At 56.4% G+C, this 26,542-nt stretch overlaps 4 protein-coding genes across 10 annotated transcripts; 1 reads left to right on the forward strand and 3 right to left on the reverse strand.

Annotated features, from left to right (window-relative positions):
- Positions 1 to 571: 571 nt before the first annotated feature.
- Positions 572 to 5,035, reverse strand: PRRG2 (proline rich and Gla domain 2). The gene is made up of 6 exons (XM_036743377.1): positions 4,836 to 5,035; positions 4,257 to 4,468; positions 3,372 to 3,417; positions 1,987 to 2,128; positions 1,430 to 1,552; positions 572 to 1,281 (listed from the first exon to the last, which is right to left on the reverse strand). Exons 1-6 carry the CDS (start codon positions 4,918 to 4,920, stop codon positions 1,263 to 1,265), a joined length of 627 nt encoding a protein of 208 aa, XP_036599272.1. The 5' UTR covers positions 4,921 to 5,035; the 3' UTR covers positions 572 to 1,262.
- A 1,171-nt stretch (positions 5,036 to 6,206) lies between these two features.
- On the forward strand, positions 6,207 to 13,217 carry LOC118836031 (nitric oxide synthase interacting protein). 2 transcript variants are annotated; one of them, XM_036743375.1, is made up of 9 exons: positions 6,207 to 6,294; positions 10,224 to 10,294; positions 10,476 to 10,581; positions 11,297 to 11,378; positions 11,473 to 11,626; positions 11,720 to 11,844; positions 11,955 to 12,142; positions 12,226 to 12,334; positions 12,468 to 13,217. In XM_036743375.1, exons 2-9 carry the CDS (start codon positions 10,225 to 10,227, stop codon positions 12,537 to 12,539), a joined length of 906 nt encoding a protein of 301 aa, XP_036599270.1. In that variant the 5' UTR covers positions 6,207 to 6,294; position 10,224; the 3' UTR covers positions 12,540 to 13,217. The 2 variants fall into 2 exon arrangements, with proteins under 2 accessions (XP_036599270.1, XP_036599271.1); XM_036743376.1 differs by having other exon boundaries at positions 6,222 to 6,294; positions 10,476 to 11,378.
- Positions 12,709 to 18,451, reverse strand: RCN3 (reticulocalbin 3). 2 transcript variants are annotated; one of them, XM_036743373.1, is made up of 7 exons: positions 18,076 to 18,451; positions 16,270 to 16,513; positions 15,339 to 15,541; positions 14,228 to 14,400; positions 13,934 to 13,994; positions 13,629 to 13,831; positions 12,709 to 13,536 (listed from the first exon to the last, which is right to left on the reverse strand). In XM_036743373.1, the coding sequence occupies exons 2-7, from the start codon at positions 16,509 to 16,511 to the stop codon at positions 13,429 to 13,431; spliced, it is 990 nt and encodes a 329-aa protein (XP_036599268.1). In that variant the 5' UTR covers positions 16,512 to 16,513; positions 18,076 to 18,451; the 3' UTR covers positions 12,709 to 13,428. The 2 variants fall into 2 exon arrangements, with proteins under 2 accessions (XP_036599268.1, XP_036599269.1); XM_036743374.1 differs by lacking the exon at positions 18,076 to 18,451 and having other exon boundaries at positions 16,270 to 18,059.
- A 174-nt stretch (positions 18,452 to 18,625) lies between these two features.
- Positions 18,626 to 22,270, reverse strand: FCGRT (Fc fragment of IgG receptor and transporter). Of its 5 annotated transcripts, none has more exons than XM_036743372.1 (7): positions 22,247 to 22,270; positions 21,109 to 21,198; positions 20,640 to 20,885; positions 20,278 to 20,553; positions 19,349 to 19,621; positions 19,103 to 19,228; positions 18,626 to 18,963 (listed from the first exon to the last, which is right to left on the reverse strand). In XM_036743372.1, the coding sequence occupies exons 2-7, from the start codon at positions 21,188 to 21,190 to the stop codon at positions 18,878 to 18,880; spliced, it is 1,089 nt and encodes a 362-aa protein (XP_036599267.1). In that variant the 5' UTR covers positions 21,191 to 21,198; positions 22,247 to 22,270; the 3' UTR covers positions 18,626 to 18,877. The 5 variants fall into 5 exon arrangements, with proteins under 5 accessions (XP_036599267.1, XP_036599265.1, XP_036599264.1 ...); XM_036743370.1 differs by lacking the exon at positions 22,247 to 22,270 and adding an exon at positions 22,097 to 22,158; XM_036743369.1 differs by lacking the exon at positions 22,247 to 22,270 and adding an exon at positions 22,021 to 22,106.
- Between the last annotated feature and the right edge of the window lie 4,272 nt (positions 22,271 to 26,542).

Consider the following 26,542-nt stretch of genomic DNA (forward strand, 5'->3'; position numbering starts at 1 on the left):
CCGGGACCTCTCTCTGTCTCTGCTGCCGCGGGGCCCGCGCCTACGGGGCCGGGAGGGGAGGGGGAGGCGGGAGGAGGAGGAGGAGGAGGAAGGGGAGGGGGAGGGGAGGCGGGGGGAGGGGAGGCGGGGGCCTGGGGCTCCCCGGGGCTCGGCGCGCTGCGGGGGGGGCGCCCCGCGGGTCGGGGCCGGCCGAGCGGCCGCGGGGAACTGGGCGCTGCGCTGCGCGGGGCCGCTGCGGGCGCTCTCTGCCGCTCGTCCCGCGCCGCCGCCACCGCCGCCGCCGCCTCCTCCTCCTCCTCGCTCACCGTGCAGCCATCTTTGCACAAGGCGGCTGGCTGCGGGGAAGGAGGAGGGAGGAGGGAGGAGGGAGGAGGGAGGAGGGAGGGAGGGAGGGGGAGGGGAGAGGAGGGAGGGGGGGCGGCGGGCTGTCTGGCTGCGCTCCGCTTCCTCCCACAATCCCGTGCAAATGCAAATGCGGGGAAAAAAAAAAAAAAAAAGCCCGATCCGGAGAGCGAAGGCAGGAGCTCGAAAGAGGGAGCGAGCTGCCCGCGGCGGGTGGAGTGACGGACGGAGGGAGGGAGGGAGGGAGGGGCCGAGGCCGGCTGGGCTAGAGAAAGGCGCCCCCAGCCTGGCCCGCCCCTGCCGCAGCTAGCGCGCAGACGCGGCCGCGGCCCGCCCGCCCGACGTGCCGGAGCGAGGCCGGCCTCTGCCCGAGCCCTGCTCCCACTGGGCCCAGGGCGGGTGCAGCCTAGGCCAGTGGTGGCGGCAGGGGGGGAGGGGGAAGCGGAGGCGGCCCCTCCCCCTCCCCCCCATAGGATTGGGACTGTCCAGAACTAGGCTCTGAAGGGGCAGGGGCGCACCAGCTATCCCAGAGAAGTTGCGACACACCTAGGGCACCCCCTAGGGAGACTGGCACCGGCCACTATGTGGATGGGGCGGGAGCGCCATTATAGAGGCTTGTCCCACTCAGACGTCTGTGTGCACGCACCTAGGTCACTGGAGCAGCGGGGCTAGAACACGTGTGCACATACCTCTGGTGCCCTAGGAAGCCTGCGTGTGTCCCGAAGGGGGAGAGGGCCACGTGTGTGGAACCAGGCCGGGGCACACGCAGGGAGAGGTGGGGAGTAAGAAGAGGGAGGGCAGTCGACTTCCCAGACAAATCCTTTCCAGCCCCGTTCTGGCCTTGCGGGGAGAGTGGGGGGGGGGAGGTCACGGGGCACAGAAGGCGCGGGTCGGCCTGGGGGGAGGGGGATGTCGTCTTCTCAGCGGGACCGCCGAATGCTAAGGGGAGGTGGAGAAAGGGGAGTCAGAGGCGCGCCGGGGAGGGGCTTTCAGCGCCCAAGGCTTCTCCTCCAATCCCTGGTAGTCGTCCCGCGGGCCCCGCCCCCGGGAGGGATTCCATTCAGACTCCGCCCCTCCGTGCAGGTACCTCTGGTAGGGTGGTGGAGGGGCGTCATGCATCCCCGAGGCTGCCAGTGCCTGCTCGTAAGTGGGGAGGCCGGGAGGAGGCGGCAAGGGGGTCAAGGGCACATCCTCCGTCACCAGGAAGGCTCTGTGGGTGTGGAGAAACTGTCAGCCCCTGAAGGGGGGACCCAAAAAAAAGAGGAGGGGAGGGGAGAGAGATAGGGTGAGGAAGGGGATATAGCCGTTTTTTAAAAAAAGTTGGAGAGAATCGATGAGAGATATATAAAGATCCCAAAGAGGGGAGGAGTATTACTGGGCAAGACCTGGCAAGTGACACCCAAATGGAAGGGGGGGAAGCAGGGAGGGTGAAACCCAAACAGACGGAGACTGAAGGAGAAAAAAACTTCCCATCAAGACTGGTTCACACTTCCACAGGGACCCAGGCCTCCTCCATGAACTGGAGCCCACTGGCCATGTCCTCTGAGCCCCACCTCCAGCCACAAGGCTTGCCTTTGCTCCATAATAACAAGCGGGAAGAGAGCCCCTGGATAGCCCCAGCTTCTGGCCCCCCTAGCCCCTCACCTTTGGGGAGAGGGCCCAGGGCTTCGACGTAACTGTCTCTGCCTATGCAGATACCAAAATATGCCCAGGGCTGCCAGAAGCAAGACCAGTAGGCCAGCCCCCAGCCCCACGGCCAATGCTGCTACATCCACCCGTCCATGAGCTGTTGGAGAGGAAAAGAGTGGGGACTCCGTCAGGTCTTGGAGCCACTGAGATCTCACTCTCTCACCTCAGCCCCATTGCTAGGGCTCATACTTCCTTAAGACAGGGCTACTGCAGGGTGGGGGGGTGGGGGGGGGCTGGAGAGCAGGTGGCGCAGCAAGCCCCCACAGACCTCCAGCCTCACCAGGCCCTCTGCTAGGGAATGAAACTCTTAAGAATGACTTCCCATTTTTGACAAATTTGAAAGAAGATGGCTTCCCACCTCAATAGGCCCGGTGGTTATTGTCCCCTTAGTGATGGGGAGAGAAGATTGGTTCTGTTAGGGATTTGGGGCTGCAGCTTTTACCGGCCTCATCAGGCCCCAAACTACCATTGCTAGGAAGTGCCCATTTCTGTTCTTTTGTATCAGCTCACCTGTATCTGGAAAGCTCACCCTCCATAGTCTGCTCCAGCTTCAGCTCCTAAAGGTCTTTCCTGATTCTGACCCCTCTCCTTTCTTCCCTTCCCAGCAATTCCACTGAAATTTCTCTACATATATTTTCTACAGACTCTTGTCTACACTGGTGGTATCTCCCACTCTGCCCCAAATTGTTATCTTTACATCAATAAGCATTTAAATTAGGGTGAGGTTGGACTAGGTACTCTGAGCCAGAGGATACAAAGACAAAAAACCAACAATGGTGTCTGCCCTGGAAAAATATGTCTGTGTAGAAGTGGAAACAAAATAGATATAAAGTATCCATAAGTAGTCTCCCGATGATATACACAAAGTAAATGGATATATAGTGTCACCCTAAATGTAAGTGGATACAAAAGAAGACCAAAGCAAATCCCAGGGACTGAGTATTTCCAAAGGAGATATACCAGCAAGCAGCTGGGAGAATGAGGAGAGGCGGGTCAGCTAATCCTAGACAGAAACTAGGTTTCGTACAAAGTGAAAGTGAGGAGAGGAATGGCAGAAGGCCGGTTAGGCCAGCCTGCAAAGTGCTTGGAAGGGAGCCCAGCCCCAGAGGATGGAAAGGTGGGCTGGGCCCAGGTTAGGAATGGCCTCATGATCCCCAGGTCCAGCTGGGCCATTTAAGGCTTCCAGACGGAGTGAGGGCAGGGCCCAGATCTGGATTGGATGCTACAGTATCAAGTTGAATTGGTTAAGGAAGGGGTGGGCTCTGGACTCCCAGGACCTCCTCCTGGGGTGTGGTTCATTATAATGGGGTGGGGTCCCCAATGGTTAACCTAGTACTCACCAGCACCACCCTTCCCATTGTAGGGGTAGGTCTCCCAGAAGTGATCCTGGGGCAAAAGCAGAGGCAATTTAAGCCCTACCCACTGTCCTGACAGGACCTGCCCCCTTGGTACCGCCCCTTCCTGGGCTCCACCCCTCCCCACAGGTACCCACCCTCCTCCCAGGTCCTCCTTACCCAGAGCTTTGGGTGAGATTAGGCCTAGCCCCCTGAGATCTGGCCCTACCTCTCCTATAGACTTCGCCTTCAGGGTTGGGGGAGCCCACCTACGTGGACTCCACCCCCAACCCCCGGGAGATTTTTTTCTGTTTTCTTCAGTGACCTCTCTGAGGCCAGGTTCTTGAAACAGTCCAGTGCCTATCTACTTTCTGGCATCCCTGTCCCCATACTGACCCTGGTCTTAATAACCCCTCCCTGTCCCCATACTGACCCTGGTCTCAATAACCCCTCCCTACCCTTGCCATAGTCCCAACCCCTTACTTTCCCCATTCCTAACCCTGTCTTACAGGTCATAAGTACAAGCCTAGCCCTCCAACTGCTCTCTGATCCACAGAAACATTCCCCGCCCCAATACTCACCCTAGTTCTAACCTCCAAACTCTCAAGGAATCGGTCAATTACCCTGCCCTATCGCTAGGCATCCCTGCCCTTTCCCCGCTCCTCTCCTCATTCCCAGCCCTATCCGTCATCCCTAAGCACCCCAAGTTCTCTGGCCTCTCAGGCCACTTCCCTAGACCATCCAGGCCCCTAAACCCAGCCCACCATGACTGGCACTCTAGCAATAATGATCTTGAACCGATTCTGCCACTGGCCCTCTGGGTCCAGAACTCCTGGGCATCTCAAGGCCCAGGTTTCAGTCCCAGCCTGGCCCCCCATTTCCCTCACATACTGTCAAGGTCCGGTCTTCAAAGACCTCCCGGGCCTCTTCCCAGGAACACTGCTCTTCCCAGCATTCTCGTTCCAAATTCCCAGGGGTCAGAAGCTCCAAATCCCAATGATTAGCCCGGGGGAAGCGCCGGGGGCTAGGCCCACTCCCCAGGAAACTCTGGGCTCTGGAGGCTCCTAAGAATACAGCTGTGGGGTCTGGGCCAGCAGCAGAATCTAGAGTCAGGCAAGGGCACTGGTGAATATCTGGCCCAGGTCTCTGAGTTGGGGGAAGGGGGGAGATGCTGGTAGACTAGGTACAGGTGGCCTGAAAGGTAAAGGCAGAGGGCCATCTACTCAGATGTGGGAGAGGGGGTGTTGGCAGGGATAGATTTAGAGGCACAGATGTCTTCATATCCCCAGGGAGAATGGTGGAAAACCTTGCCTGCCCATAATGAGGGCAGTGGCCCAGATACCTGAGGATTACTCTGGGGATACACTGTGCCTTAGGGTTAGAGACCAGATGCCTGGATCCTCAGACTGGGGAGATAGCTGTGTCTGACTACCCTTACCCTCTTCCCCTGATCCTTCTTTAGGTACTCACCATGATCTTTCCTCAGGTCAGGCTGGGAGGCTTGAGAGGAAGTCAGCCCAAGGTATAGTAGAAGCAGGAAGGGGGAGCCCCTCATATCGGGGTAGAGACAACTGACCTAGAGAGTCCCCCCCACAAAGGCAGAACAAATCATTCTAGGGATCGGGATATTCTCTTCACTCCCCAACCTGTACACCTGAGTACCATCAGAAGGAAATCCACTCTCCCCACTAGGGGGCCTCAGGGCCAGGGCTGAGGTTGCTGGCAGGGAGGCAGGCAGACAGGGTCCACCCCCTTTCCAACTCACCCTCTCCACCCCCAACCGAAATTCCCCAGACCTTGCTTGCTGCTCAAGGGTCACATATCACATCCCATATTCGAGGGCAAAGATTAAAAGGAGAGGCTTGGGCAGAGAAGGACTATGAAGAGAAAGGGACAAGCTTGGTTAAGCAGAGTCCAGACACCTGCCTGACCTAGGGCTGCAAGGGGGCACCTGAGTTTCTAAGCAGGGTAGGGGTTAATTGAAGGCCTGGACAACTGTGTCCACCAGAAGACAGAGCTAGGGGTTCCAGGGTCTGGATCCTTTGGGGGTGTAGGGAAGTAAAGCAGGTGCCTGAACACCTGAGCCACTAAGGGATGGAGTCCTGGGGACCTGGACTCCTGAGCCAGGGAGGGGTGGCACAAAGGGCAGGCCTAGGGAAAGGCTTTCCTGGCCAGCGACTCACTCACTCACCTGCCCAGAGGAGAGACCACACGGGATCTGGGGCTGTGTGGCCAGGAGGCAAGGGAGCAGGAGCCGGCTCCCAAGGGCCCTAGGTGGCCAGCCCAGCTGAGAAGGGGCGGAGCGCAGAGCTTACCTGGGAGGGGAGGGGCCCAGGTAAGGCTCAGCTGTTTAAAGGAACCAGGTAGAAGGATAGACTTGACCCTGACCATGGCCCTGAGGATGCTGGGTCAGGATGGGGGGACGCTTCTCCTTGCCTGGGCAAGGGGAGTTGGTCAGCTCGAATGGCTCCCCACCGACGCCTAACCCTTCAACACACACATACGGGCACCCACCACCACCATGGCAGGAGGAGGCAAATGAGACCTCTCTAAGGGGTCTGAGAATTGCCCTGGGTCACCTAGCCCCTGGGCCACAGGCCCTTGAGCCCCGCGCCAGCCGGGCCCAGAGGCTGCCCAGGTCCCGGGGGTGGGGGCGGGACCTCGGACCCGCCCCCGGCTCCGCCCCCCCCCCGGAACCTCGGAAGCGCGGGCCGCGGACCCGGGGGGAAAGGAGGCAAAGGGGGACACGTGGCGGATGCTCGGGGGCGGTGCGCTTCCGGGGGCGGTGGAAGTGGGCGGTCCAGCCGAAGGGGCGGGGTTTAGTGGTGCCGCACTTCCGGTTCGTTGTTGACGCAGGGACTGTTGCTGAGCTGCGGTGAGAGCTGCGTTCTCAAGCCCTTGTGTTCGTGCTTGGAGATCCCGGGCAGAGGTGAGCCCAGCTCCCAAGGCCTCCTCCGTGCTTGGAGATCTCCGGCGGGGGCGAGGGCCCCCCAGCTCTGTCCTCCCTCCGGCCGCCTAGACCCCGCTGTGGTGTTGGGTTCTTCGGGTCTCCAGGCCGGGAGGGATGGGGGGAGGGGGCGGGAGGGGGCGGGAGAGGGTGGGGTTTGGAAGGATGGGGAGGTGAGGGGGACCCTCGAGGGAGGGGGAGGTACAGGCTAGGAGGGGGGCAGCTAGAGAAGGAGTGAAGGCGAAAGGGAGAGGGGCAGCTTGAGGAGGGGGAGGTTGGCAGGATCGGGGAGGGAGGCAGCTGGAGCAGGGGCCAAGAGCGAGGGCTCAGCCAGAAGGCTGAAAGGCCTCGACATCGAGAATCCTTGTGGGAGGACCTGGCGCCGTTGGCCTGTCACTGAGAAAGAGAGACCCCAGAGCACAGAACCAGGAGCAGTGGGTTGAGGTGGCAGAGGCAAGCTGAGGCTCAGCGTCAGGAGAAGCTTCTTGGTAATCCCTGCCTGGACTTGGCACTTGAGGAACACCCCTGTGATCCCAGCTCCCAGGAGCCTGCGGCTGTGCTGAAGGGCATGCGAAGGGGGGGGTGGGGGGGGGGAGAACCCAAGTCCACATGCTCCTGTATCCATCAGTAACAGGATCAAGCCCATGAATGGCTCGCACATTTCAGTCTGGATGACGTAGGGAAACCTAATTTAAAAAAAATAAGCAAACAATTTTTAAAAAGCGATGATTTAAGCTATCTTAGTGTGGAAGGGGCTGCCTTGGGGAGTAGTGAGCTCCCTGTCACTTGAGGTCTTCAAGCAAAGCCCACTGAGCCACCCCCTTTTGTTGTTGTTCCATTGTATCTGACTCTACGTGACCCCATTTGGGGTTTTCTTGACAGATACTAGAGTGGTTTGTCATTTCTTTCCCCAGCTCACTTAATAGATGAGGAAACTGAGGCCAACAGTTGGGTTAAGTGGCTTGCCCAGGGTCACACAGCTAGTATGTGTCTAAGTCCAGATTTGAATTCAGGAAGAAGAGATCTTAGGGGACTGAAAACCAGTGAGAGTAAATAATGTGACCTCATAGTATTCTTCAATCCTAGGCTTCATTCACTCTTTTAGATACAATTGTTAAATCCTTGCTCTGTGCTTAGTGATAGGTGGAGACAGAATGTTTATATGAGACAGGATCCCTTCTCTCAGGCCTCATATTTTGAAGTGTGGCGCCCAGCACCATGCCTTAGGTGTGTCTGGTTAAGGTAAAACCAAGTTCTCTGCAAGGTCTGAGAGGCTGATTCTTACTGTCAGAGAGGCTCTCAGAGGATGACTTTTGGAGGAGGCGATGTTTGAGTTAGGTTTTCCCAGAATCTCTGAGGTTTGATTTGGAAAGGGTTTCAATGGCTATCTGGTCCAGTGTAGAGCTAAAAAACAATCCCTGCTACCTCTGCTTGAGGATCCACAAACATGGGGTGCCAACCCCCTCCCAAGGAATCCCAGCCCACTCCAACCATTAGGAAGTATTTCTTGCCATGGGCCCAAAATTGGCATCTCCCAGCCTTCCCCCATTCTGCCGTTGCTGCCCTCTTTGGTCAAAGAAGTCAGATCTCACGGGCTTTTCTACATGGTAGCCCTTCACACACTTGAAGGCAGCTCTCATCCATCCCCAGTGCCTTCAGCCAGTCCTCATGTGCAGTGACTAGGGCCCTGAAATCAGAGCCAGGAAGACCTAGGATGCCAGCTGTGTGACCCTGGAATGCAGAGGCCCTGGCAAAAGAAGATTTAGCAGTTTAGCCTGAAGGAGACTTGGGGGCAGGGCAGGGGCTGGGGCATCCCATCTCCAAGCCTCTGCACTGCCAATCCCACATGCCAAGAATACACTCTCCCTCCCTTCCACCATACCTGGCCACCTTCAATGTGAAGCCCTTTCTGATCCCCTAGTGACCTTGTATTTAGTGTAGTAGCTCACATTGTTCCCCACAGCAGACTGTAAGCTCCACAAGGGCAGGGCTCTCTCAGCCTCCGTTTCCCAAGGCACCCTGGGCAGCCTCAGGCCCCTGCTATAAGATCCATCCTTTGCCATTTACTAGCTTGTGACTTTGGCCGAATCACTTTCCTTGTAGTGGGCGGCCTTGGGAGGAAGCCAGCTTCCCATTCTGGCCCAGATGACTGACCACCAGCTGGCAATGGCCCTAGGGAACTCTTTGTCCTTCCGTTTCCTATTCACCTGCTGGGATCTCGCCAACACCTTGATAGGGCTGCCAAGGCATAGATCGAGAGCTGCCCAGGGCCTCTGCATTCCAGGGTCACACAGCTGGCATCCTAGGTCTTCCTGGCTCTGATTTCAGGGCCCTAGTCACCTGGCTGAAGGCGCTGGGGATGGATGAGAGCTGCCTTCAAGTGTGTAAAGGGCTACCATGTAGAAAAGCCCGTGAGATCTGACTTCTTTGACCAAAGAGGGCAGCAACGGCAGGATGGGGGAAGGCTGGGAGATGCCAATTTTGGGCCCATGGAGGATTGCCTAGATTGGAGGATGTATCGGAGCAGAGCCTTGAATGAAAGGGAAGGGGAAGGTATTCCAGCCTGGGAGTGAACTTGGGGAACAGATCTGGAAACTCAAGGCCAGCACCAGGGATGCATATTTGGGGGCCAGGAGATAGACAGCTACAAAGGGAGGCTGGGCCTAGTTTTCTCTTGGAGGCCTTGGGAAACCCCAAAGGATTCCTTAGCAGAGATGGAATGTGGACAGAGCTAGGCATGAAAGGTGGCAGAGGCCAGATACTGGGCCGAAGAAGGACCCACTGACTGTGGGTGCCTGTAGTGGGGAGGTAACCAGGATGAGAGGGAGTTGTCAGGCTCGGCCCTGGTGAACAATGGGCCGTGGGAGGTGAGGGAGTGACAAGCTGTAGTCCGGGGAATTGGGGGAAAAACAAGGTGAGTTTGGATCAGACTGACCAAGGGCTGCCTGCATGTTCAGCAAGTGCATGAAGGCCTTGGGACTCTGGCTAGAAAGAGATTCAATTGAGAGACATTGATTAAGTGCCTACTGCGTGCAGTACATTGATTATCTGCACAGAAGAGATGGTTGGCTTGTGCAGGAGTATGTAGAGAGAAGGTGGCTGAGGAAGGGTCTTGGCAGTGGTCAGAGAAGTGGGAGGAGAAGCCAAGCCTTTGGTGTCCTGGCAGCCAAGAGAGGAAGACCTGGGAGGAGCCTCTGAGGTTGGGGCCAAGGAACTTAGTGGTAAGCAGGCCAGTGGCCAGAAGAGAAACCAGACTGGGGACTGGGGGAGGCATGCAGGAAGAGAGAATCCGCTGTCAGGATGGGGCGGGTGCCCAGCGGACCCGAGCAGCTGTGGTGCAGCGATTCAGCAGGACATGGGCCTTTAGTGCTGCCTGCCCACTATTTATTTGGTTTGTTTTTCCTTCTCGGGGTTCATATTGTCTCCACTCAGTTGAATGACTGCTCCTCGAAGGCAGAGACTGTTTACTTCTTTCAATCTTCAGTGCCTTTTGTATCCACAGCACCTAGTGCACATAGTAGGTACTTAATACTTCTTGAATTGAAGAAAAGAGGGGAGCCTGGCATATCACCCCTTCAGATACTAGACTTCGTCATGCCAGAAAAGGTCCCCCAAGCAGAGCTAGGAGGAGGAGAAGCAGATTTCTGATTGGGATGAAGCCACATATCCTGGTGGTCAGAGCTAAGCTGGAGTGGACCCAGCTGCCTCTGCAGGGAGCCCTGTCTCCTCCCCACAGGCTTGCAAGCGCCTGTCAGCACCATTGTAGGGAGAATTCTTGGGAAGGAAGGGGCTAGATTAGCCAAAATGGCCTTTGAGATCCCTTCCAACACAGAAAATCTGGTATTGTCTTCCCTCTGCTCTGGTCCCCAACTGCAATTTCCAGGCCCTCAGCCTCTTCTCTTTCCTCCCAGGATGACCCGTCATGGGAAGAACTGCACTGCAGGTGCTGTGTACACGTATCATGAGAAGAAAAAAGACACTGGTAATGGCAAAGGGGCCTGGGGGCCTCTTCCTGGGGTGGGGGGGCCCTTCTCAGGACCTCCCTGAGTAGTTCCTTATCTGGCTTTTGCTTGGCTTGGCCTCTGCCACTCAGGGGGTGTTGGATCTGGGTTTCTCTCCAAGTGTTGGGCCCACAGCCCCCACCTCTCCCTCTCCCCTTCCAGCGGCCTCAGGCTATGGAACTCAGAATGTGCGACTGAGTCGGGACGCGGTCAAGGACTTTGACTGTTGCTGCCTCTCGCTGCAGCCCTGCCAAGACCCTGTGGTCACGTGAGCTGGGGAAGGGTTGGGTCCTTGGTCCTTGTCTCCATCCCCATTCCGTTCCTGCCACCAAGCCCAGCACCCCACACAGTGGGCACTTAAGACAAACACATTCAGCTCCAACTACTTCTTCCACTCCTCTTTTGCCCAGGCCATTCTCCATGCCTAGAATGTACTTCCTCCTTGGCCTGGACCTGCCCTTTAGGTGCTTACATTCTAGTGGGGCATGCAGCATGGTGAAGGGTCAACAGAGACGGGCAGAGTGGGTTTGCAGCAGGGGCAGGGATGGCAAACAGCTAAAGAAATCAGAAGACCTCTTGGAGTAGGTGGCCTTTGAGTTCAGCCTTGTAAGGAGGGAGCTGGATGCTTGGGTCCAGGTTGATGGGGAGCAGGGAGGGGCTCCAGACTCTAGGAGGAAGCTCTCCTGGCCCTGGACCCCCCAGCGTGCCCATGCTGCTCCTGTGCTCCCCAGGCTATGGGCCCTCATCTCTCTGTTAGATTGCAGGCTCACTGAGGCCCTCCTTATGTTGTATCTGGTGGGTGTTCCCTGCACATGGCATATAACAAGTTCAGTCAGTGTTGGGTGTATGGGGGGTACACACACACACACACACACACAAGCTCTGGAGCATCTCTGCATGTGCCCTGGTCTTTATGTGGCTGCTGGGTCTCCAGGAGCATCTCCTATTTCTGTGGTGACACCGTCCACCCTTGTGCCTTGCAGCCCTGACGGCTTCCTGTATGAGCGTGAAGCAATTCTGGAGTATATCCTGCATCAGAAGCGCGAGATTGCCCGGCAGATGAAGGTAAAGGGCCCCCTGAAGGAGTGGAGGAAGGGGAAAGCAGAGGGGCCTAGAGGGCAACAGGACTGATATTCCTGCCCCCTTCCCCACCCCCCAGGCATATGAAAAGCAGCGAGGTGCCCAGCAGGAGGAGCGGCGGGAGCTGAGCCGGGCAGCTGCCCAGGACCAGCTTCGGGGCTTTCTGGAGAAGGAGGCAGCCATCGTCAGCCGGCCCCTCAACCCTTTCACCCCTCGCCCGGGGGCCAGCTCAGGTGAGGAAGGGGCAGGGGGCCACCCACCTGCTCCCTGTACAGCAAAGCCGAGTTCCTCTGAACCCCACTAAGGTAGGTTTCTTCTTGTCCCAGGAGAGCCTCAGCCAGGACCCACCTCAGGCCCTGAGGCTGGGGACAAGGAGAAGGCAAAGGAGTTACCCAGTTTCTGGATCCCATCACTGACGCCTGAAGCTAAGGCCACCAAGCTAGAGAAGCCGGTGAGAGAAGACTGCCCCTGTCCCACGCTGACCCCAGTGCCTAGGGAGCCCTGTAGCCTCCCTGCTGAGCTCACCTCTCCTGTCTCTGTGTGTGCATATGTTGGGAGCAGTCGCGCATCGTGACATGCCCGATGTCAGGGAAGCCCTTGCGCCTGTTGGACCTCACGCCTGTCCACTTCACACCTGTGGATGGCTCCGTGGACAGGGTGGGACTGATCACTCGGAGTGAGCGCTATGTCTGCGCGGTAACACGGGACAGCCTGAGCAACTCTACCCCCTGTGCCGTCCTGCGGCCTTCGTGAGTCGTGGGCTCACCAGGGCTGGGGAGGGCAGAGGTCCAGTGAGCTTTGCCTCACCAGCCTCCCTTCCTTCCTTTCCCAGGGGGGCTGTGGTGACTGTGGAGTGTGTGGAGCGTCTGATCCGCAAAGACATGGTGGACCCCATCAGCGGGCTCCCACTAACGGACAAGGACATCATCCTGCTGCAGAGGGTAAGATACCCACCCTGGCGGCCCTCTGTCCTCTCTTCCCCTTCTCCCTGTCTCCCCAAACTTTTCCCAATTGCCCTTCTGTCCTCTTGGCGACTCTTCACTGCCATCACCCCATACTTGTTCTCTTCCCTAGGGCGGCACTGGCTTTGCCGGTTCTGGGGTACAGCTGGAGGCGAAGAAGTCTCGCCCTGTAATGCAGGCCTGAAGGGGCCCAGTAGGGGAGGGGGGAGGGGGGAGGGACTGGTTCTGGATGGAACAAATGGGTGATAAACGTGTTGGCCTCTGGTTCCCTGGCACCCAGACATCCCGCTGCCTGCCCAGCTCTGGGCCCCACCCCCACCCCACCCCTGCAAAATAGGTCAAACTACAAGAACTTGAGGCCTCAGCTTTTATTGTAAACCCCTCCCCCTCCCACCCATCCTCTGTGGTCAGAATGTGGGTTTTGAGGCCTGGAGGGAAGGGCTAAGGAAAATCAGTCCTTCCTGCTAGGTTGGGGCTCAGATTGTCTACACTCTTGTGTTTGGGGGCCCCAGTGGTGATCCGAATGCTGCAGGCCAGGCCTGCTTGTGACCAGGAAAAGCTTGGGGAATTTGGGCCCCCACATATGCCCAGAAAGGGTCCAGAGAGGAAATGTATCCAGGGGATCCACAGAAGATGCTCAGAGCCTCCAGTTAGGACTCCCAGGCCCTAGGGCTATGAAGATGGGCCCCCAAGTTCTCTACCAGGAATCCTGGGGCTCCTTAGCTTGGGTGGCTAGGAACGGGACAGGTTCAAGCAGAGTTGTGGCTCACCCTGGACCTGGCCCATATCCCTTTGCATGTTTAGTGCCTAGCCTAGTGCTTGGCACACAGTCACTGTTTAATAAATGAGGTTTTGTTGACTATATGTGTATAATGGGTATTTCTGCCGTCTCAGTGAGTGGGAGAGGGAGGGCAAGAGTGTGGAACTGAAAATAACATTTCAGAAGGGAGCTCTGGTTGGAGTCCATTGGATCTGGGCACCCTGGGCTGGAGCCTGGGGGCCAGGGAAGCCCCTGGGCAGGCAGGCTCGGACCCGGGGCTGTGGCAGCTATATTGTGGGGCAGAGCAGGGTGCTCAGAGCTCATCGTGATGCCTGGTCAGGTCCTCACCGTAGTTGGTGGCCTGGCTTCCCACAAACATGTTCCAGTTTCCCAGGATCTCTTGTTTGCTCAGCCGCCCATCCTGTAGGAAGGTTTGGTCAGGTGTCAGGCCCCAATTCTTGGAGGCCTTGGCGCCTCCCCCACCATCACCAGTCTCCCCCAGTGGCTCCCTACCTTGTCAGTATCACTCTCCTGCAGCAGGTGATTGGCCTCCACCAGCGGCTGGTCCTGGGCTGGGGGCAGCACCCAGTGCCCAATCTCACGACCATCCAGGTGCCCATCCCCGTTCAAGTCCCGGAAATCTCGGAATTGCTGCCGCTCCGTCTGCACCCAAGCGGGTTCCTCACCTCCCTCTGCCTCTGGGGAGTACAAGTCCGCTGGGCACATGGGGAGACAGATGAAAGATGTCAACGTGCCTTTGGGACAGGGCAGTGCATCACTTCCCGCCACTCACTCCCCATGATGGCAGCCCGCCTCACCTATATACTCCTCCACTTGCACATAACCATCTCCATTCTTGTCCAAATCCTCCAGGGTCTCCTGGGGGAAGAGAAGGAGCCAGGCTTAGGGGGCTGTGGGTCATAGGGTCATAGATTTGGAATTGGAAAGCCCTTGAGGGAAAGGCTTTCTAGCAGAGTGCAACCCTCTTAAAGGTGAGGACTCAGGCCCTCAGAATCGACCTGATTAGCCCAGCATCCCTCCCAGGCAGCATCTGGAACCAAGAGGGAGAATGAGGTGGGGGGGGCGGGAGGAGAAGGCGCCTGCATCCTCACAGCAATGACAGTGTCTCGCATGTGGGGGAACTCCTCCGGGTGCAGGAAGGCTGTGAACTCCTCCCTGGTGGCCTGCAAATCCCCGTCTTGGTCAGCTGCCCGGAATCGCCTCTCATCTCGAGCCAGGAGCTTCTTATAGGTCTCCGCATCCTCCACATCAGAGAACTCCTCTCCTGGGATAAGGGAGGACAGGGGAGGGAACTGAGAGGGGGCTCCCAGGCTCCCCTCCCTCGGGTTGCTGACAAGCGAAGGCAGGGCCAGGAGGTGGAGGAAGCCTCAACTGGCAGGCTCCAAAGGTCAAGCCATAGACTGTGCCTCGAAGGGGAGACCCATCAGAGGAGACTTGGGAGACTGGGAGCATGCATGGAGGGAAGTGGAGGAACAGAAGAGAACCCAGTCAGGAGAGAAAGGACACCAGGAAGCAATAGTCAGAATCCCCAGCCCTGGAGCCCAGAAGGAGGAGGACGCTCTTAAGGCAGAAGCTAGTTTGGGCAAATAAAAACAATCTGGGTTGGTACCATGTCTATAGGTGCCAGATAGGGAGGAGAACTCAGGTGAATCTGATCACCTCACCCCATTTTATGGAGAAACCAGAGGACTCCCCTCCTTGTGGCCAAGGGAAGTGCATAAAATAGTGGCCAGAAGTAGGGTCAAGCCCTGCGTGCACCCTGGCCAGCCACGTCTGTCTGTCTCAGCGTGGCTGTGTTACGTGAAGTATGCCTTGTCATCTCATCAAGAGACTTGGGCATAGCCCCATTCCAGGAGCCTCAAATGTAATCCCAGGCCAGAAGGAAGGCAGTGACTGACCTTGGTCACACAACACTCAGGGAAGATTGCTTCCCAGCCCTGCCTGCTGAAGGCACCTTCCTGAAGAGGAGGGGAAGGAGGAAGGAGGCCTGGAGCAGAAAGAGCACAGGACCAGGAAGGAGGGGGTGGGGTGCGGTGGGGAATAAGCCTATGCCCCCGGTTTAGAGGAGAGGACCAGGCAGCGCCTGAGTGAGGTAAGGCCAAGAAGCAGGAGAAGCCTGGGTCACTCAGTGGGGCCACTGGCTGGTACAGGGTCAGAGATCCATGTCAGAGGGATGAAGGGGTCAGGGGCTCCATGCCTTACCAGGCTGGTAGTGACCATAGGTGATGTTGCGCAACTCCCCCCAGCCCACACGGCCATCCCGGTCAGTATCATAGGTGTCCCACGCAGCTGTAACCGAGTCTCGGATGTGGCGCTGCTGAGTGTGAGCAATCCAGGCCCGGAGTTCATCTAGCGACACCCAGCCATCAGCATCCCCATCTCGGTCCATTCGGTCTACAATCCGCCTGCAGCGGGTGAGAAGGGGGACCAGTAAGAGGAGCAGCAGCCTCAAGCACCTGGAAGAACAACCTCCCTAGTAGAATGGAAGCTCCTTGAGGACAAGGACTCTCCTTTTTGGATGGTATTCATGGAGGCTGGCTCCGAAGCACTTGTTGATTGAATGACTGACCTTGGTGTGGCCACTTCACTAAGCCCCACCTCCCAGCCAAGTGGTCATCCAGCAGGGAGGGGGTGAGGGAAGGGATAGCACCCCCAGTCTGCCCAGATAGGCTTCTCTACTTTCAGACAGCCCTCATTTGTAAGTTTTCCAGACATTGAACCTAAATCTTCCTCCCAGGCCCTCCTTCCCTCCCTAACCCGGCCCCCCATTGCTCCCTTCCAAGGCCAAGCAGATCGAGGCCAATCCTTTCGCCATGACAACCCTTCCAAATTCTTGAGAACAGATCTCCCAGCTACCCTCCCCACCCCCACACCCCCCATTCTCCAGCCTTCTCCTCTCTAGGGTAAACAGCCCATCCTTCTGCTACTTACTGTTCCTTATATGGCAGGAGATGCTAACTTCCCCACCCCCACCACATCCATCCCATCCAGGAGGAAAAACACAGACCTGCTGACTGGCAGCCCCCCCCCCCCCCCCCCCCCCGCCACACATGCACACATGCGTGGGCACGTGTGCACACACAGACGTGTGTACATATGTGCACACAAACACATGCACGCGCGCGCCTCATACCCCAGCCGGGCTTTGCTCTCTTCTGGGCTGAGCTGGTCAAACTCCCGAGCTGCCTCCCGGCCCAGGAAGGCCTCATGGTCAAACTGGAAGTCTCCGTGGGCATCGTCGTGTTTGGCTTCACTCAGTGGGGCCTGCTGGTGCACCCGGCTTGAGAGAGGGACCCCAGCATCTGGCGGGGGCTTGCCCCATATCCCTTTGCCCAGGCCTAGCCCCAGCAGCAGCAGTGACCACAACCACGTCATCCCTGAAGGAGAGAGGTCAAGAAGGCCTGAGCACAGAACCCCAGGACAGACAGGGTGATGAGTGGCAAGGAGGAGGCGGAACAGGACCCAGAGACATCGAATGGGCCAAAGTGAATAGGAAGGGAATTAGCACGAGACAGATGGGGCCCACAAGGGAGGGCCCAAAGGAGGAGGTGAGACAGAAGTGGGGAAGGGTCAGGTGAGACACAGGGCTGGCCAAGGGGAGTGGTGTAGAGAGGGAGGGGGGAGACAAAGGCTCGGACTGAGGATGAGTTCAGGGGTCACAAAACTGAGAGGACAAAGTAGAGATGGATAGTGGGTGGGGGCACGACATGGGGGTGACAGGGGAGGTACGCAGGAAGGGGGTGCTGACAGAAGGGCAGAAAAGCAAACAGGTATAGCTAGATACAAAATAGAAGCGGGTTGTTGGCTAGAGATGGGCTAAAGATGGGGGGGTTGAGGAGGAGAGAAAGGGAGGAAGGCAAGCTTTAGGCTCGGAGATAAGGAGATTGGTAAGGGCTTAGGGACAGGTGATAAGAGATCGGTATTGGTGGGAGGACGGACAAGGAAAGACTGAGAAGGGCGAATGATGGGCAGGAGGGAGAGCTGGAAATTGGGGGGCTGGAAGAGCTAGGGGGACAGTGAGAGGGAAAGCTAGAAGGGGATTGTACAGAATGGGCCTGGGGTGGACAGAGGGAAAGGAGGATTGGGCCAGGGTGCAAGAGAGAGGGGCTGAAAGGCTGGGAGGACCATGGGAGAGGGCAAAGGCACCCAGGAAGGAGCTGGGATACCGAGTGGAGTTCGGGGATCCACAGAGCGGAGGGAGGGGGAGTGGGGACAGAGGAGAGCGGGAGGGTAGACTATGGGGCACAGAGGGCCTGGGGGACAGAGCTCAGGGGTGGGAGGCTAGGAAACAAGTCAGGAACCCACAGAGGGGCTAGAAGATGCAGCAGGGGCACAGGTCTGAGGGCATAGACAGAGTCTGGGCAATGAGGGTGGCACAGAGAGGGGATCAGGGAAGAGGCATAGAGAGGAGCTGGAGCATGAGTTGAAGGGGTCACAAAAATGAGAGGATGAGGTGGGGCACAGAGAAGGCATGGATAGTAGGTAGAGGCACAAGAAGGGATGGGGGATGGCACAGGAGGCACACATTAAGAGGACTGGGGCAGATTGAGGGGACTGAGGGCCCATTAGAGGGGCTGGGGCAAGGGGCACAGAAGTGCTGAGGGATGGGGAACAAAGAGGAGCTGCAGGATAGGGGCACAAAGTTGTAGGGATTACAAAGGAAGGAACAGGAGGGTGTGTTGGGGGCCAGAAAGAGGACAGAGTGTGGGCTGGGGGCCAGAGAAGGACTGGGGGAAGGGCTGGGGGCCACAGAGAAGATGGAGGGCGGGTTGGGGCACAGAGAAGGGCTGGAGGGAAGGTTGGGGGCCAGAGAAAGGATGGGGGACGAGTTGGGGGCACAGATAGGGGCCAGAGGACTGGGGGTGCAGAGAAGGGCTGCCTGGAGGGCTGACTGGGCTAGGGTGGGGTTGCAGGGGCCCGCGCTCCAGTTGGTCCTCACCACCCCGTCCCGTCCCGTCCTTTTCAGTCCAGTCCCTCGGCGCTGGCTCAGAGGCAGCCCCGCTCCCTGCTCCCTCCTTTCATCACCCCGCCCGGACCTCAGGCTCCTCGTGTCCCCGCCCCCTGGCCAATCCCGTCGCGCAGGGCCCAGGCGGGGACGGGGCCTTCCCCTTCTCTAGAGCTCATTGGGTTCACCGCGCCACGTCCTCAGGGTGGGAGCTAAGGGGCGGGGTCCGCTTTGGGGGACTCGGGGGGCCCCCATCCCCGCTGCCTGTCAGTTCACGATGCCTGCGGAATCTTTAGGAAACTACAGCTCCCAGCAGCCCGGGGACCCGGGGCGCAGCAGGGGCTTCAGACTCTAAGCCGGTGGGCGAGACAGATAGAACTCTGTGGGGAGCCCCGCCCCCGGCGCCGGGCAATCCCGCAGCAAACGAGACGCAGGTTAGACTCCGGGAAGGACCTCCCTAAAGGAGACGGACTGTCCCCCCAATACGGTGAATCCCCACCCTGCCACCCCCAAACAGAATTGGAAGAAAAGGACACAGCAGAGATCTGGACCCAACACCAACTTGTTTTGTTTGGGAGACAGGAGTATATCAATCAACATTTCTGTACTGTCAAAGGTGAAATCCAGGAGGGCTGCCTGGAATGGGCCAGAGGTGGGGAGGGGGAGGGAGACAGGGTCGAGAAGACAGGACTCCATCTGGGGGTCACACAGCATCCAGACACAACCCCCATCGAAGGAGGAAGGGGTACAGTAACTGGGGGGGGGGTCGGCAGCAAACAGGCAGGATGCCAAGGTCTTAGGGGCTGGAGTCCTGGGCAGAGGCTGGGGCTGAGAGCAGGGATCCCACATCGTCTCCTGCACGCCGCCGGAAAATCCACGGAGCTAGAGAGAGAAAAGAAGGAACCGGGATGAGGGGAGAGACTCTGAGGCTCTCCCTGTCACTGTCAGTCTCTCCTTGATCATGTCCATCGCTCCTTCTCTGTCTCTCCCGGCCCCAGCCCAGTTCTGGACCACAGCTTACCTGGGCGTGCTCCTCTCTTCCTAGAGATGACCACCCAAGCCACCACACCAACCAGACACGCGAAGAAGAGCAAGGAGCCCGCCACCAGGCTGACTCTGATCGGCAGGGGTAGTCCACCAGATGCCTCTGCAGGTGGGGGGAGGGTGGGGAAAGGCTTGGGTCAGTGGGCATACAAAGTGCTTAAGAAATGCCGATTGATGGATTGAGACCAGGGATCCTGTGGCCCTAGAAGACCCCTGCTCTTACCAAAGTTCACAGTGATGGAGCTGGCCAGTGCAGGGTGTTGGACCAGGCAGCTATAGAAGGCTTCATCCCCAAAGGGGACCAGCAGAGTGCCCCGGGAATAGAAAGCACCGTCCCTGTTGGGCCATGGCTCCACTCCCTTCACAAGCTGTGGCTGCCCCTCCCGAAGGAAAGTCAGCTCCAGTTCCGGTGGGAAAAAGGAGAAGGCCTGGCAAGTGAGTGTGGACCAGGCCGACCCTGGCTCGACATGGCCTCCAGCTCGCACCTCTGGGGCCTCTAAGGGAAAATGAGCCCAGATCAATGGTACTCCAGAAGACCAGCCCCCAAGTCAGTCACCTGGGTAACACAGGGCAAGTGCCTTCCCCTCTCTGGGTCTCAGCTCCTGCTTCAGTGAAGGGGTTGGAATTCAGGTCTCTACAAGGCAGCTAGGTGGCGCCATAGTGCCTAACGTGCCCATGCCCAGGCCTGGAGTCAGGAAGACATTCATCTTCCTGGGTTCAAATCTGGCCTCAGACACTTACTAGCTCTGTGATCGGGGGAAAGTCACTTAACCCTATTGGCCTCAGTTTCCTCATCTGTGAAATGAGCTTCCGGTATCTTTGGCAAAGAAAACCCCAAATGGTGTCACAAAGAATCAGACACGACTGAAATGACCAAACAACAAAGGTCTCTTCCAGCTGTGATGCAGCCCCTAGACTCTGGGACCTCCCCCAAGCGAGCCTTACCCTCCCTGGTCCACCTCTTCTTTATCTACACAAGGGGAGGTTTAGACTCCATCCCTGATCCCTTTCTGGTACTGGGCATCAGGATCCCGCTGCCCTCTTTCTCTGTCCACCTCCTTTCTTCTTCTCTGGCCTGGGTAGGAGGCGTCTTGGAGTCCACTGACTTGGGGTGACTTCTTGTCCTAGCCCTGATGCCACTTGTTCACATACCTTTCCAGTGGAAGTTGCCCTGACCCTTCTGCAGGTGACTTTTGAGCTTCTGGGGGCAGGTGGTGAGCAGGAATTCTGCATCCTTCTCAGCCCGCTGGCTCTCATTGGCCCAGCCTTTCTTCACATTCAAGGCCTCCGCAGTGTCTCCAAACCACTCTCTGGACACAGGGTCAAAGGTCAAGAGGTCCAACCCATCCAGGGCATATCGAGCAGTATGTTGAGATGAGTTGTCAGGGTTCAATTGGCAGCCCACCAGGCCCTGAAAAGTGTGGGCTCCTGGGGGAGGCCCCAGATGAGGATGTGAGGGAGGGAGCCCCCCCTTTCCAGGAGCCCCCACCAGCCCAGCATCCATCCAACCTCACCCTCCTTCTTAGAGAGCTTCAAAGCTTCCTGCAGCAACCGCTCTTGGGTCTTCAGGTACCATGTCTCCTTCTCCCAAAACCAGGGTTCCTGAGGCTCCCAGCGCCAGGCCCCCCAGGGTTCAGCATTGCCACCAGAGCTGTAGGTCAGGAAGAGCTGGGGACCCAGCCACCCTGAGGCCCAGAACCTCGGGGTCCCCTTAGGGGCAACTGACACTGCTGTGAGCTGGTAGAACAAGGATGGTGCCTCTGCAGGTCCAAGCCCAGGCCACAGGACCCCATGCAGACAGACAGAGAAAGCCAGGCAGACCAGCATGGGGGAGAAACACAGGGAGAGAAAACAAGCAGGGACAGCCAGGAGAAACAGGAAAGGGGAGAGGGACACTGTGAGTGTGGGGCCTTCCATGATTCCCAGCCCTGCCACCCAGATCTCCCAACCCAAAGCTCCAGGCTCCCTCCCTTTCTCCCTCACCTGCACTCAGCACTCTCAGATCTGGGAGAATCAGCAACAGTAGGAAGGGGAGACCCTGGGGGTTAGGAGAGGGCCTACCCATGCTGAGACCTGAAGAGAGAAACTGAGTCACGGACACTACAGGGGGCACCCAGGTACTGGGCTACCTGACCCCAAGAAGTGCAGCTTATCGGAAAAGGGAGCGTCCTCTGCCACCATCCCACACTCCCCCCAAGTGATGGCACTTTCACTCCGAAGCTACTGAAGGACTAACAGTGAAGCCCGCGACCCCTCGTAGGAGGCCTCCGGGTGCCTCGGTCCTACCCACTCCCCCAGCCCTATCTCCTAAGTGAACGCGATGTTCCTAGACCCGTGCCTTCCTTCTCCACTTCCCCCGGAGAATCCCAGAGGCCCGGCCACGCCCCCGAGAGGACCAAACTTTCTAGGCCGTGGGCCCCCCAGTTCCTGAAGGCCCCAGACTTGTCCCTCCTGCTCCCCTGGGGGCACTCCAACGTCCGCCTCCAGCCCCGGGGGTCCCTCCCGGGCTCCCCGATCCGGCCCAGCCCGCCCCGCTCACGCTGGCCTGGGACTCCCGTGACTGACCTCGGTCAGTTCCTCTACTGCATCCTGCCTTCCCCCACGCCCAGCCCACCCAGGCTGGAGCTTCGGCCTCCCCTCGCTTCCGTTCTACCCCAGCTCCATCTGCGCTGTGCACCCCCCACCCTCCCCGCCTCTGTTCCGGGAATGTCCCCTGGCCCACTTCCCCTCTAGGAGTGGGCGGAGACAGGGCAAAAACTGCCCAGCCGGGCCCGGGGCAACCGGCCTGCCCCTTCTAAAGTCCGGAGCAGTGGAGAGGGGCAACCATCTGCCCAAGGTCACACAGCGAGCTTAGCCAAACGGGCTGTCAGCCCGGGGCCTTCCTCGGCCTCTTGCCTGTCCCTTAGTAGCCCTCTGGAGGACAAGGAATGTGGGTGGCTGTGTCTGTCCTTACGTCCGTCTGTCTGTATACCTGTCTGTGTGTGGATCGCTATGTTTTTCCCTTGGGAGTTGGGGGGGGAGGAGAGAGCCCAGATAACTAGGGAGGGGAAGGGGCTGGCCTTCCATCGGGATCCGCCCCCTCAGTGCCCCCGGGAGGTGGGGGGCGGGGGTCCGAACTCACAAAAACATCGGAGTGGGGCCTAGAGGGCTGGTTACTCCAGAGGTAAATAATAAGCCTCTAAGGGAGAGGCCGCCGCTGGGGCGGCGGAAACACCTGCAGGGAGGAGCCCGGGAGCTCCCAGGATATCCCGCTCCCTCCTGGTTCCGGCTAGTGCTGGGGGCAGGCGAGATTCGGGGAAAGGATTGTCCTCCGCTGTACACAGAAAGGGCCCCAGGCATGGGGCTGGACACAGAAAGCCTTCCTTTCCCTTTGCTGGGACCCCATCAGAGGGGGCTCCTCCGAGGGGACCGTCCTAGCCTTTTTCTGTGGGTCCAGTGCTTGACCCAGTGCCTGGCATGTAGTTGGCAGTTAATAAATGGTCTATCGAATGACTGACTCATCAGCTCTCGCAAGTTTAATTTTCAATTCTATATAAGAAGCCACCTTCCATGGCCAGCCCTACTCTCTCCTGATCTCCAGCCCCACTTCATCAATTCAATTGGACCTTGTGAACTTGGTGTCGGTCCTGTAAGCCTGAGGCACCAAATATCCCAGCAACACTCCCAAGTGCATCCCAAACCAGAAGAAAATGTAACAGGGAAGTAATTAACAAGATAAGCAATATAATAGAACATAGATAATGTTAATATGTGGTTTTCTAAGTCGATAAGCTGAGGCAGAGATCATTATCTACGGTTTATTGGATCCCCTTCTATTTGAGCTTCCAGTCACTGTTGTAGGCAGACACAGCAAACCCAGCATGTCCGAAATGGAACTCATTATCTCCCCCCCAAAATCAGCCTGTCTTCCAAACTCCCCTTTTTTTAAGCTGTCACATCTTCATCTTCCCTATCACCCTCACTCACTTAGCCAGTCTTTTGCCAAATCTTGCCATCTTTACCTCCTGGCATCCACCCCCTTCTCTCCACTCATACAGCCATAACGCTAGCTCAGCCTCTGGCTACCCTTTCCCCAGACTCTGAGGCAGCTACATTAGGCAGTGAATAGTGTTGGACTTGGAGTCAGGAGTACCTGAGTTTAAATCCAGCCTCAGACACTTGCTAGCTGTGTGACCCGGGCCAAGTCACTTATCTTCTGCCTCAGTTTCCTCAACTATAAAAAGAGGATAATAACAGCACCCACCTCCCAGGGTCAAATGAGATAACTCTAAAATGCTTACCCAGTGCCTGACACATAGTAGGTGCTTAATCAATGGTTGTTTCCTTCCTTTCCTATCTGTCTTGTAACTGGTCTCCTTGCCTCAAATGTTTCTCTTCTCCTATCCCTCCCACTACCAAAGGGATTTTCCTAAAACACAAATCCAGCCTCCAGTGACTCCCTCTTCCCTGTAGGGTCCGATATGAAACTCCCTGGTTGCCATTTAAGGTCGTTCACAACCCGGCCCAAACCTACCTTTCCAGTCTTCTTCCCCTTTGCCCCCTTCCTCTACACTGCAGTCCAGTCCAGTAGGTCCACCTCCCTCTCTACTCTCGCCCAAGCCTGGGATGCACTTCTCATCTGGGTTTCCTTCCAGTCACAGAGTGAGCTTCACCTTGTACAGGAGATCTCCTGTGCAGCCAGAGGGGACCTCGGAGGCTCCTGGTCAGGTCAATACTGCACGATCTTATCTACAACCCTCCCTACAAGGAATCATCCCATCTTTCTTAGAAGACCTCCAGTGACAAGAAGCTCACTACATTTGCAGACTACCCATCGCACTTAGGGGACAGCTGTGATCAGCAGGAATTGTTTTTTTTTCTTTTTGCTTACGTAAGGAAGGCTCAAATCTGCCACCTCGAAGCTTCTTCCCCGTGGGACAAATGGAACAAGTCATAATTTTTCCACATAACAGCCCTTCCCAAAGTTGAACTCGGCAGTCACTGGAACATTTAGGCAGGCCTGCCCTTAGGCTTCTCTTCTTCAGGGAAACGTGACCCGTTGCTTCAACCATTCCTTATATTTCTTGGACCGCAGGTTGAGAGAAAAGAATAGTATGATGGAAAGACTATTCAATGTCCTTCCTAAGCCATAGCTCCCAGACCCAAGTCCAAACATTCTACATGAAGTCTAATCAGGGGAGGGTACAGAGGACCATCACCTCCCTTGACCTGGATACTGGGTCTTTCTGAAGCCCAAGATCACATTACTTTTCTTAGCTTCTACTCCTTCTATTCTCACTGTTGAATTATATTGAACCTACAGTCTACTAAGACCCCCAGATCTTTTTTCTTGTGAACTGCTATCTAGCCTCTCTGATCTTGTATTTAGGAAAATGAATTTTTTAAACCAAAGGTAAGACTTTATGTTGACTTTGTTAATTTGCTAAGTTGAAGATCCCACTGAAGTGAGTGCTCCCTCCAAAGGTGCAGAGTGAAAACCCTCCCATCCCTTCTCAACCTCCATATCTTGTGCCCACGCCTTTCCGTACCTTCACCAGCGTTCCACCCAACATTCTACAGGTCTTCCTCTGTTTCTCTTAAAAATGTTTGGGGGGAAGCTAGGTGGTGCAATGAGTAGGGCACAGGCTCTGGAGTCAGGAGGATCTGAGTTCAAATCCAACCTCGGACACTTGACACATTTACTAGCTGTGTGTCCCCTTGCCCCACTGCTGAGTTCTTCCCAGAACCTCCATCTGAAGAAGGGCTCACGCTGACCATATTTCATTCTCTGGGCTTCAGCATCATCCCCTTCCCTCAGTATCTCTCCTTCCACCCCTTTTCATTTCCTTGCCCCATTAGAATGTAAGTTCCCTGAGGTCAGAGATTGTCTTTCTTTTTGTTTGTGTTTGGATCCCCAGCACTTAACATTATGCCCGATATACAGCAAGTGCTTAATAAATGCTTCTTCACTTGATTTTTTGGGTTTTATGCCACAGTCATTTCTTGATGTCTCTCCCCTCAGTGGACACCCCATTCCCACCCCCTCCTTCTGACAAAGGAAAACTATTCCGCACTGACACAGAAAGAACCAATCTGCTAAAGTATGCGACATTCAGCACTCACAGACCTCAATCACCCTAGAGCGTGGGAGACATTCTCTATTATCTGCAAATCAGTAACTGATCCTACCTTTAGTTAGAGTTCTGATTTGTTGTTATCGTTCAGTCGTGTCTCACTCTTTGTGACCCCCATCTGGGATTTTCTTGGCAAAGATACTCGAGTGATTTACCAGTCACTTCTCCAGCTCTTTTTACAGATGAGGAACTGACACAAACAGGGTTAAGCGACTTGCCCAGGGTCACAGAGCTAGTAATTGTCTGATTTGAATTCAGGAAGATGGGTCTTTCTGACTTCTGGCCAGGTACTCTACACTGTACCACCTAACTACTTCTGTATCACTAGCCATATCACTATTAAAATTGAGAAGGTAGAGTGTGAGCCAGGTATATGCTTGGTATTGTTGCGGAAACAGTAGCAGCCCACACTTGGATCCTTTCTGAAACTACTGAGAGGCAGCCTGTCACTTAATTAATTATCCAGCAAGGGAGTATAATATCATTTGCCCACCAAGTAAAAGCTACACTCAAACCTATGGGTTTGTATGGGTTTTTCCAATGACTACATTATCTCCATTGTAAAGGGATCTTGCCTGCTAACTCAGAGTCTGCTTACTCTACTTTCTACTGCCTTGGGTTCAAAATTTAATGTAGAGGAAAGGAAATGAAATATCACTCAGAAATATGGGAATATGAATATATCAACTTAACTCTTGGCCTCAATGTATGTTTTGGAGCTCTTGTGCCTTCAATCCACCAACATGTTTTAATAGACTTGTAGTGTGACTTGGGTAGCCATCACAGTCGCCCAACCCAGAAGTGGCCTGGAAAATATGGGGAAATGGAGAATGATCTATTCCCCTCCCTACCTTCTCTATTCCCCTCCCCACCCTCCTCATGCCTTGCTCCCAACCACCTTCCAGGGGCATTAGAAATAATCTGCTGCCCCATCATTTTGCATCTTGTCCTCCTGGATCTGTTTCCTCTGCTCTGCATTAGTTCCAACAAGTTTTCTCATACTTCTTTGAATTTCTCACATTCACCAATAATCTCAAAGAAGGAGAGAGCCAGCCTAGGATTTTAGCCCTGCCTGGGGCTGGGTGACCTGGGCATGTCACGGAAACTTTTAGAGCCACAGACAGCTGTCTAAGACCAGAAGCTGTGCCACACTCACCATAACTGGCATTAGGAGAGTGTAGAAATTGCCCTACTTATGAAATCACAGGTCAGACCAAAGCAAAAATAAAAAATCTTACACTCACCGGAGATCATGACATTTTCTCCTCCTAAGCTCATCCCTCCTTCAAACATCCTGAATTCTG

The sequence above is a fragment of the Trichosurus vulpecula genome, chromosome 2 (assembly GCF_011100635.1).
Source record: "Trichosurus vulpecula isolate mTriVul1 chromosome 2, mTriVul1.pri, whole genome shotgun sequence".
NCBI lineage: Eukaryota > Metazoa > Chordata > Mammalia > Diprotodontia > Phalangeridae > Trichosurus > Trichosurus vulpecula.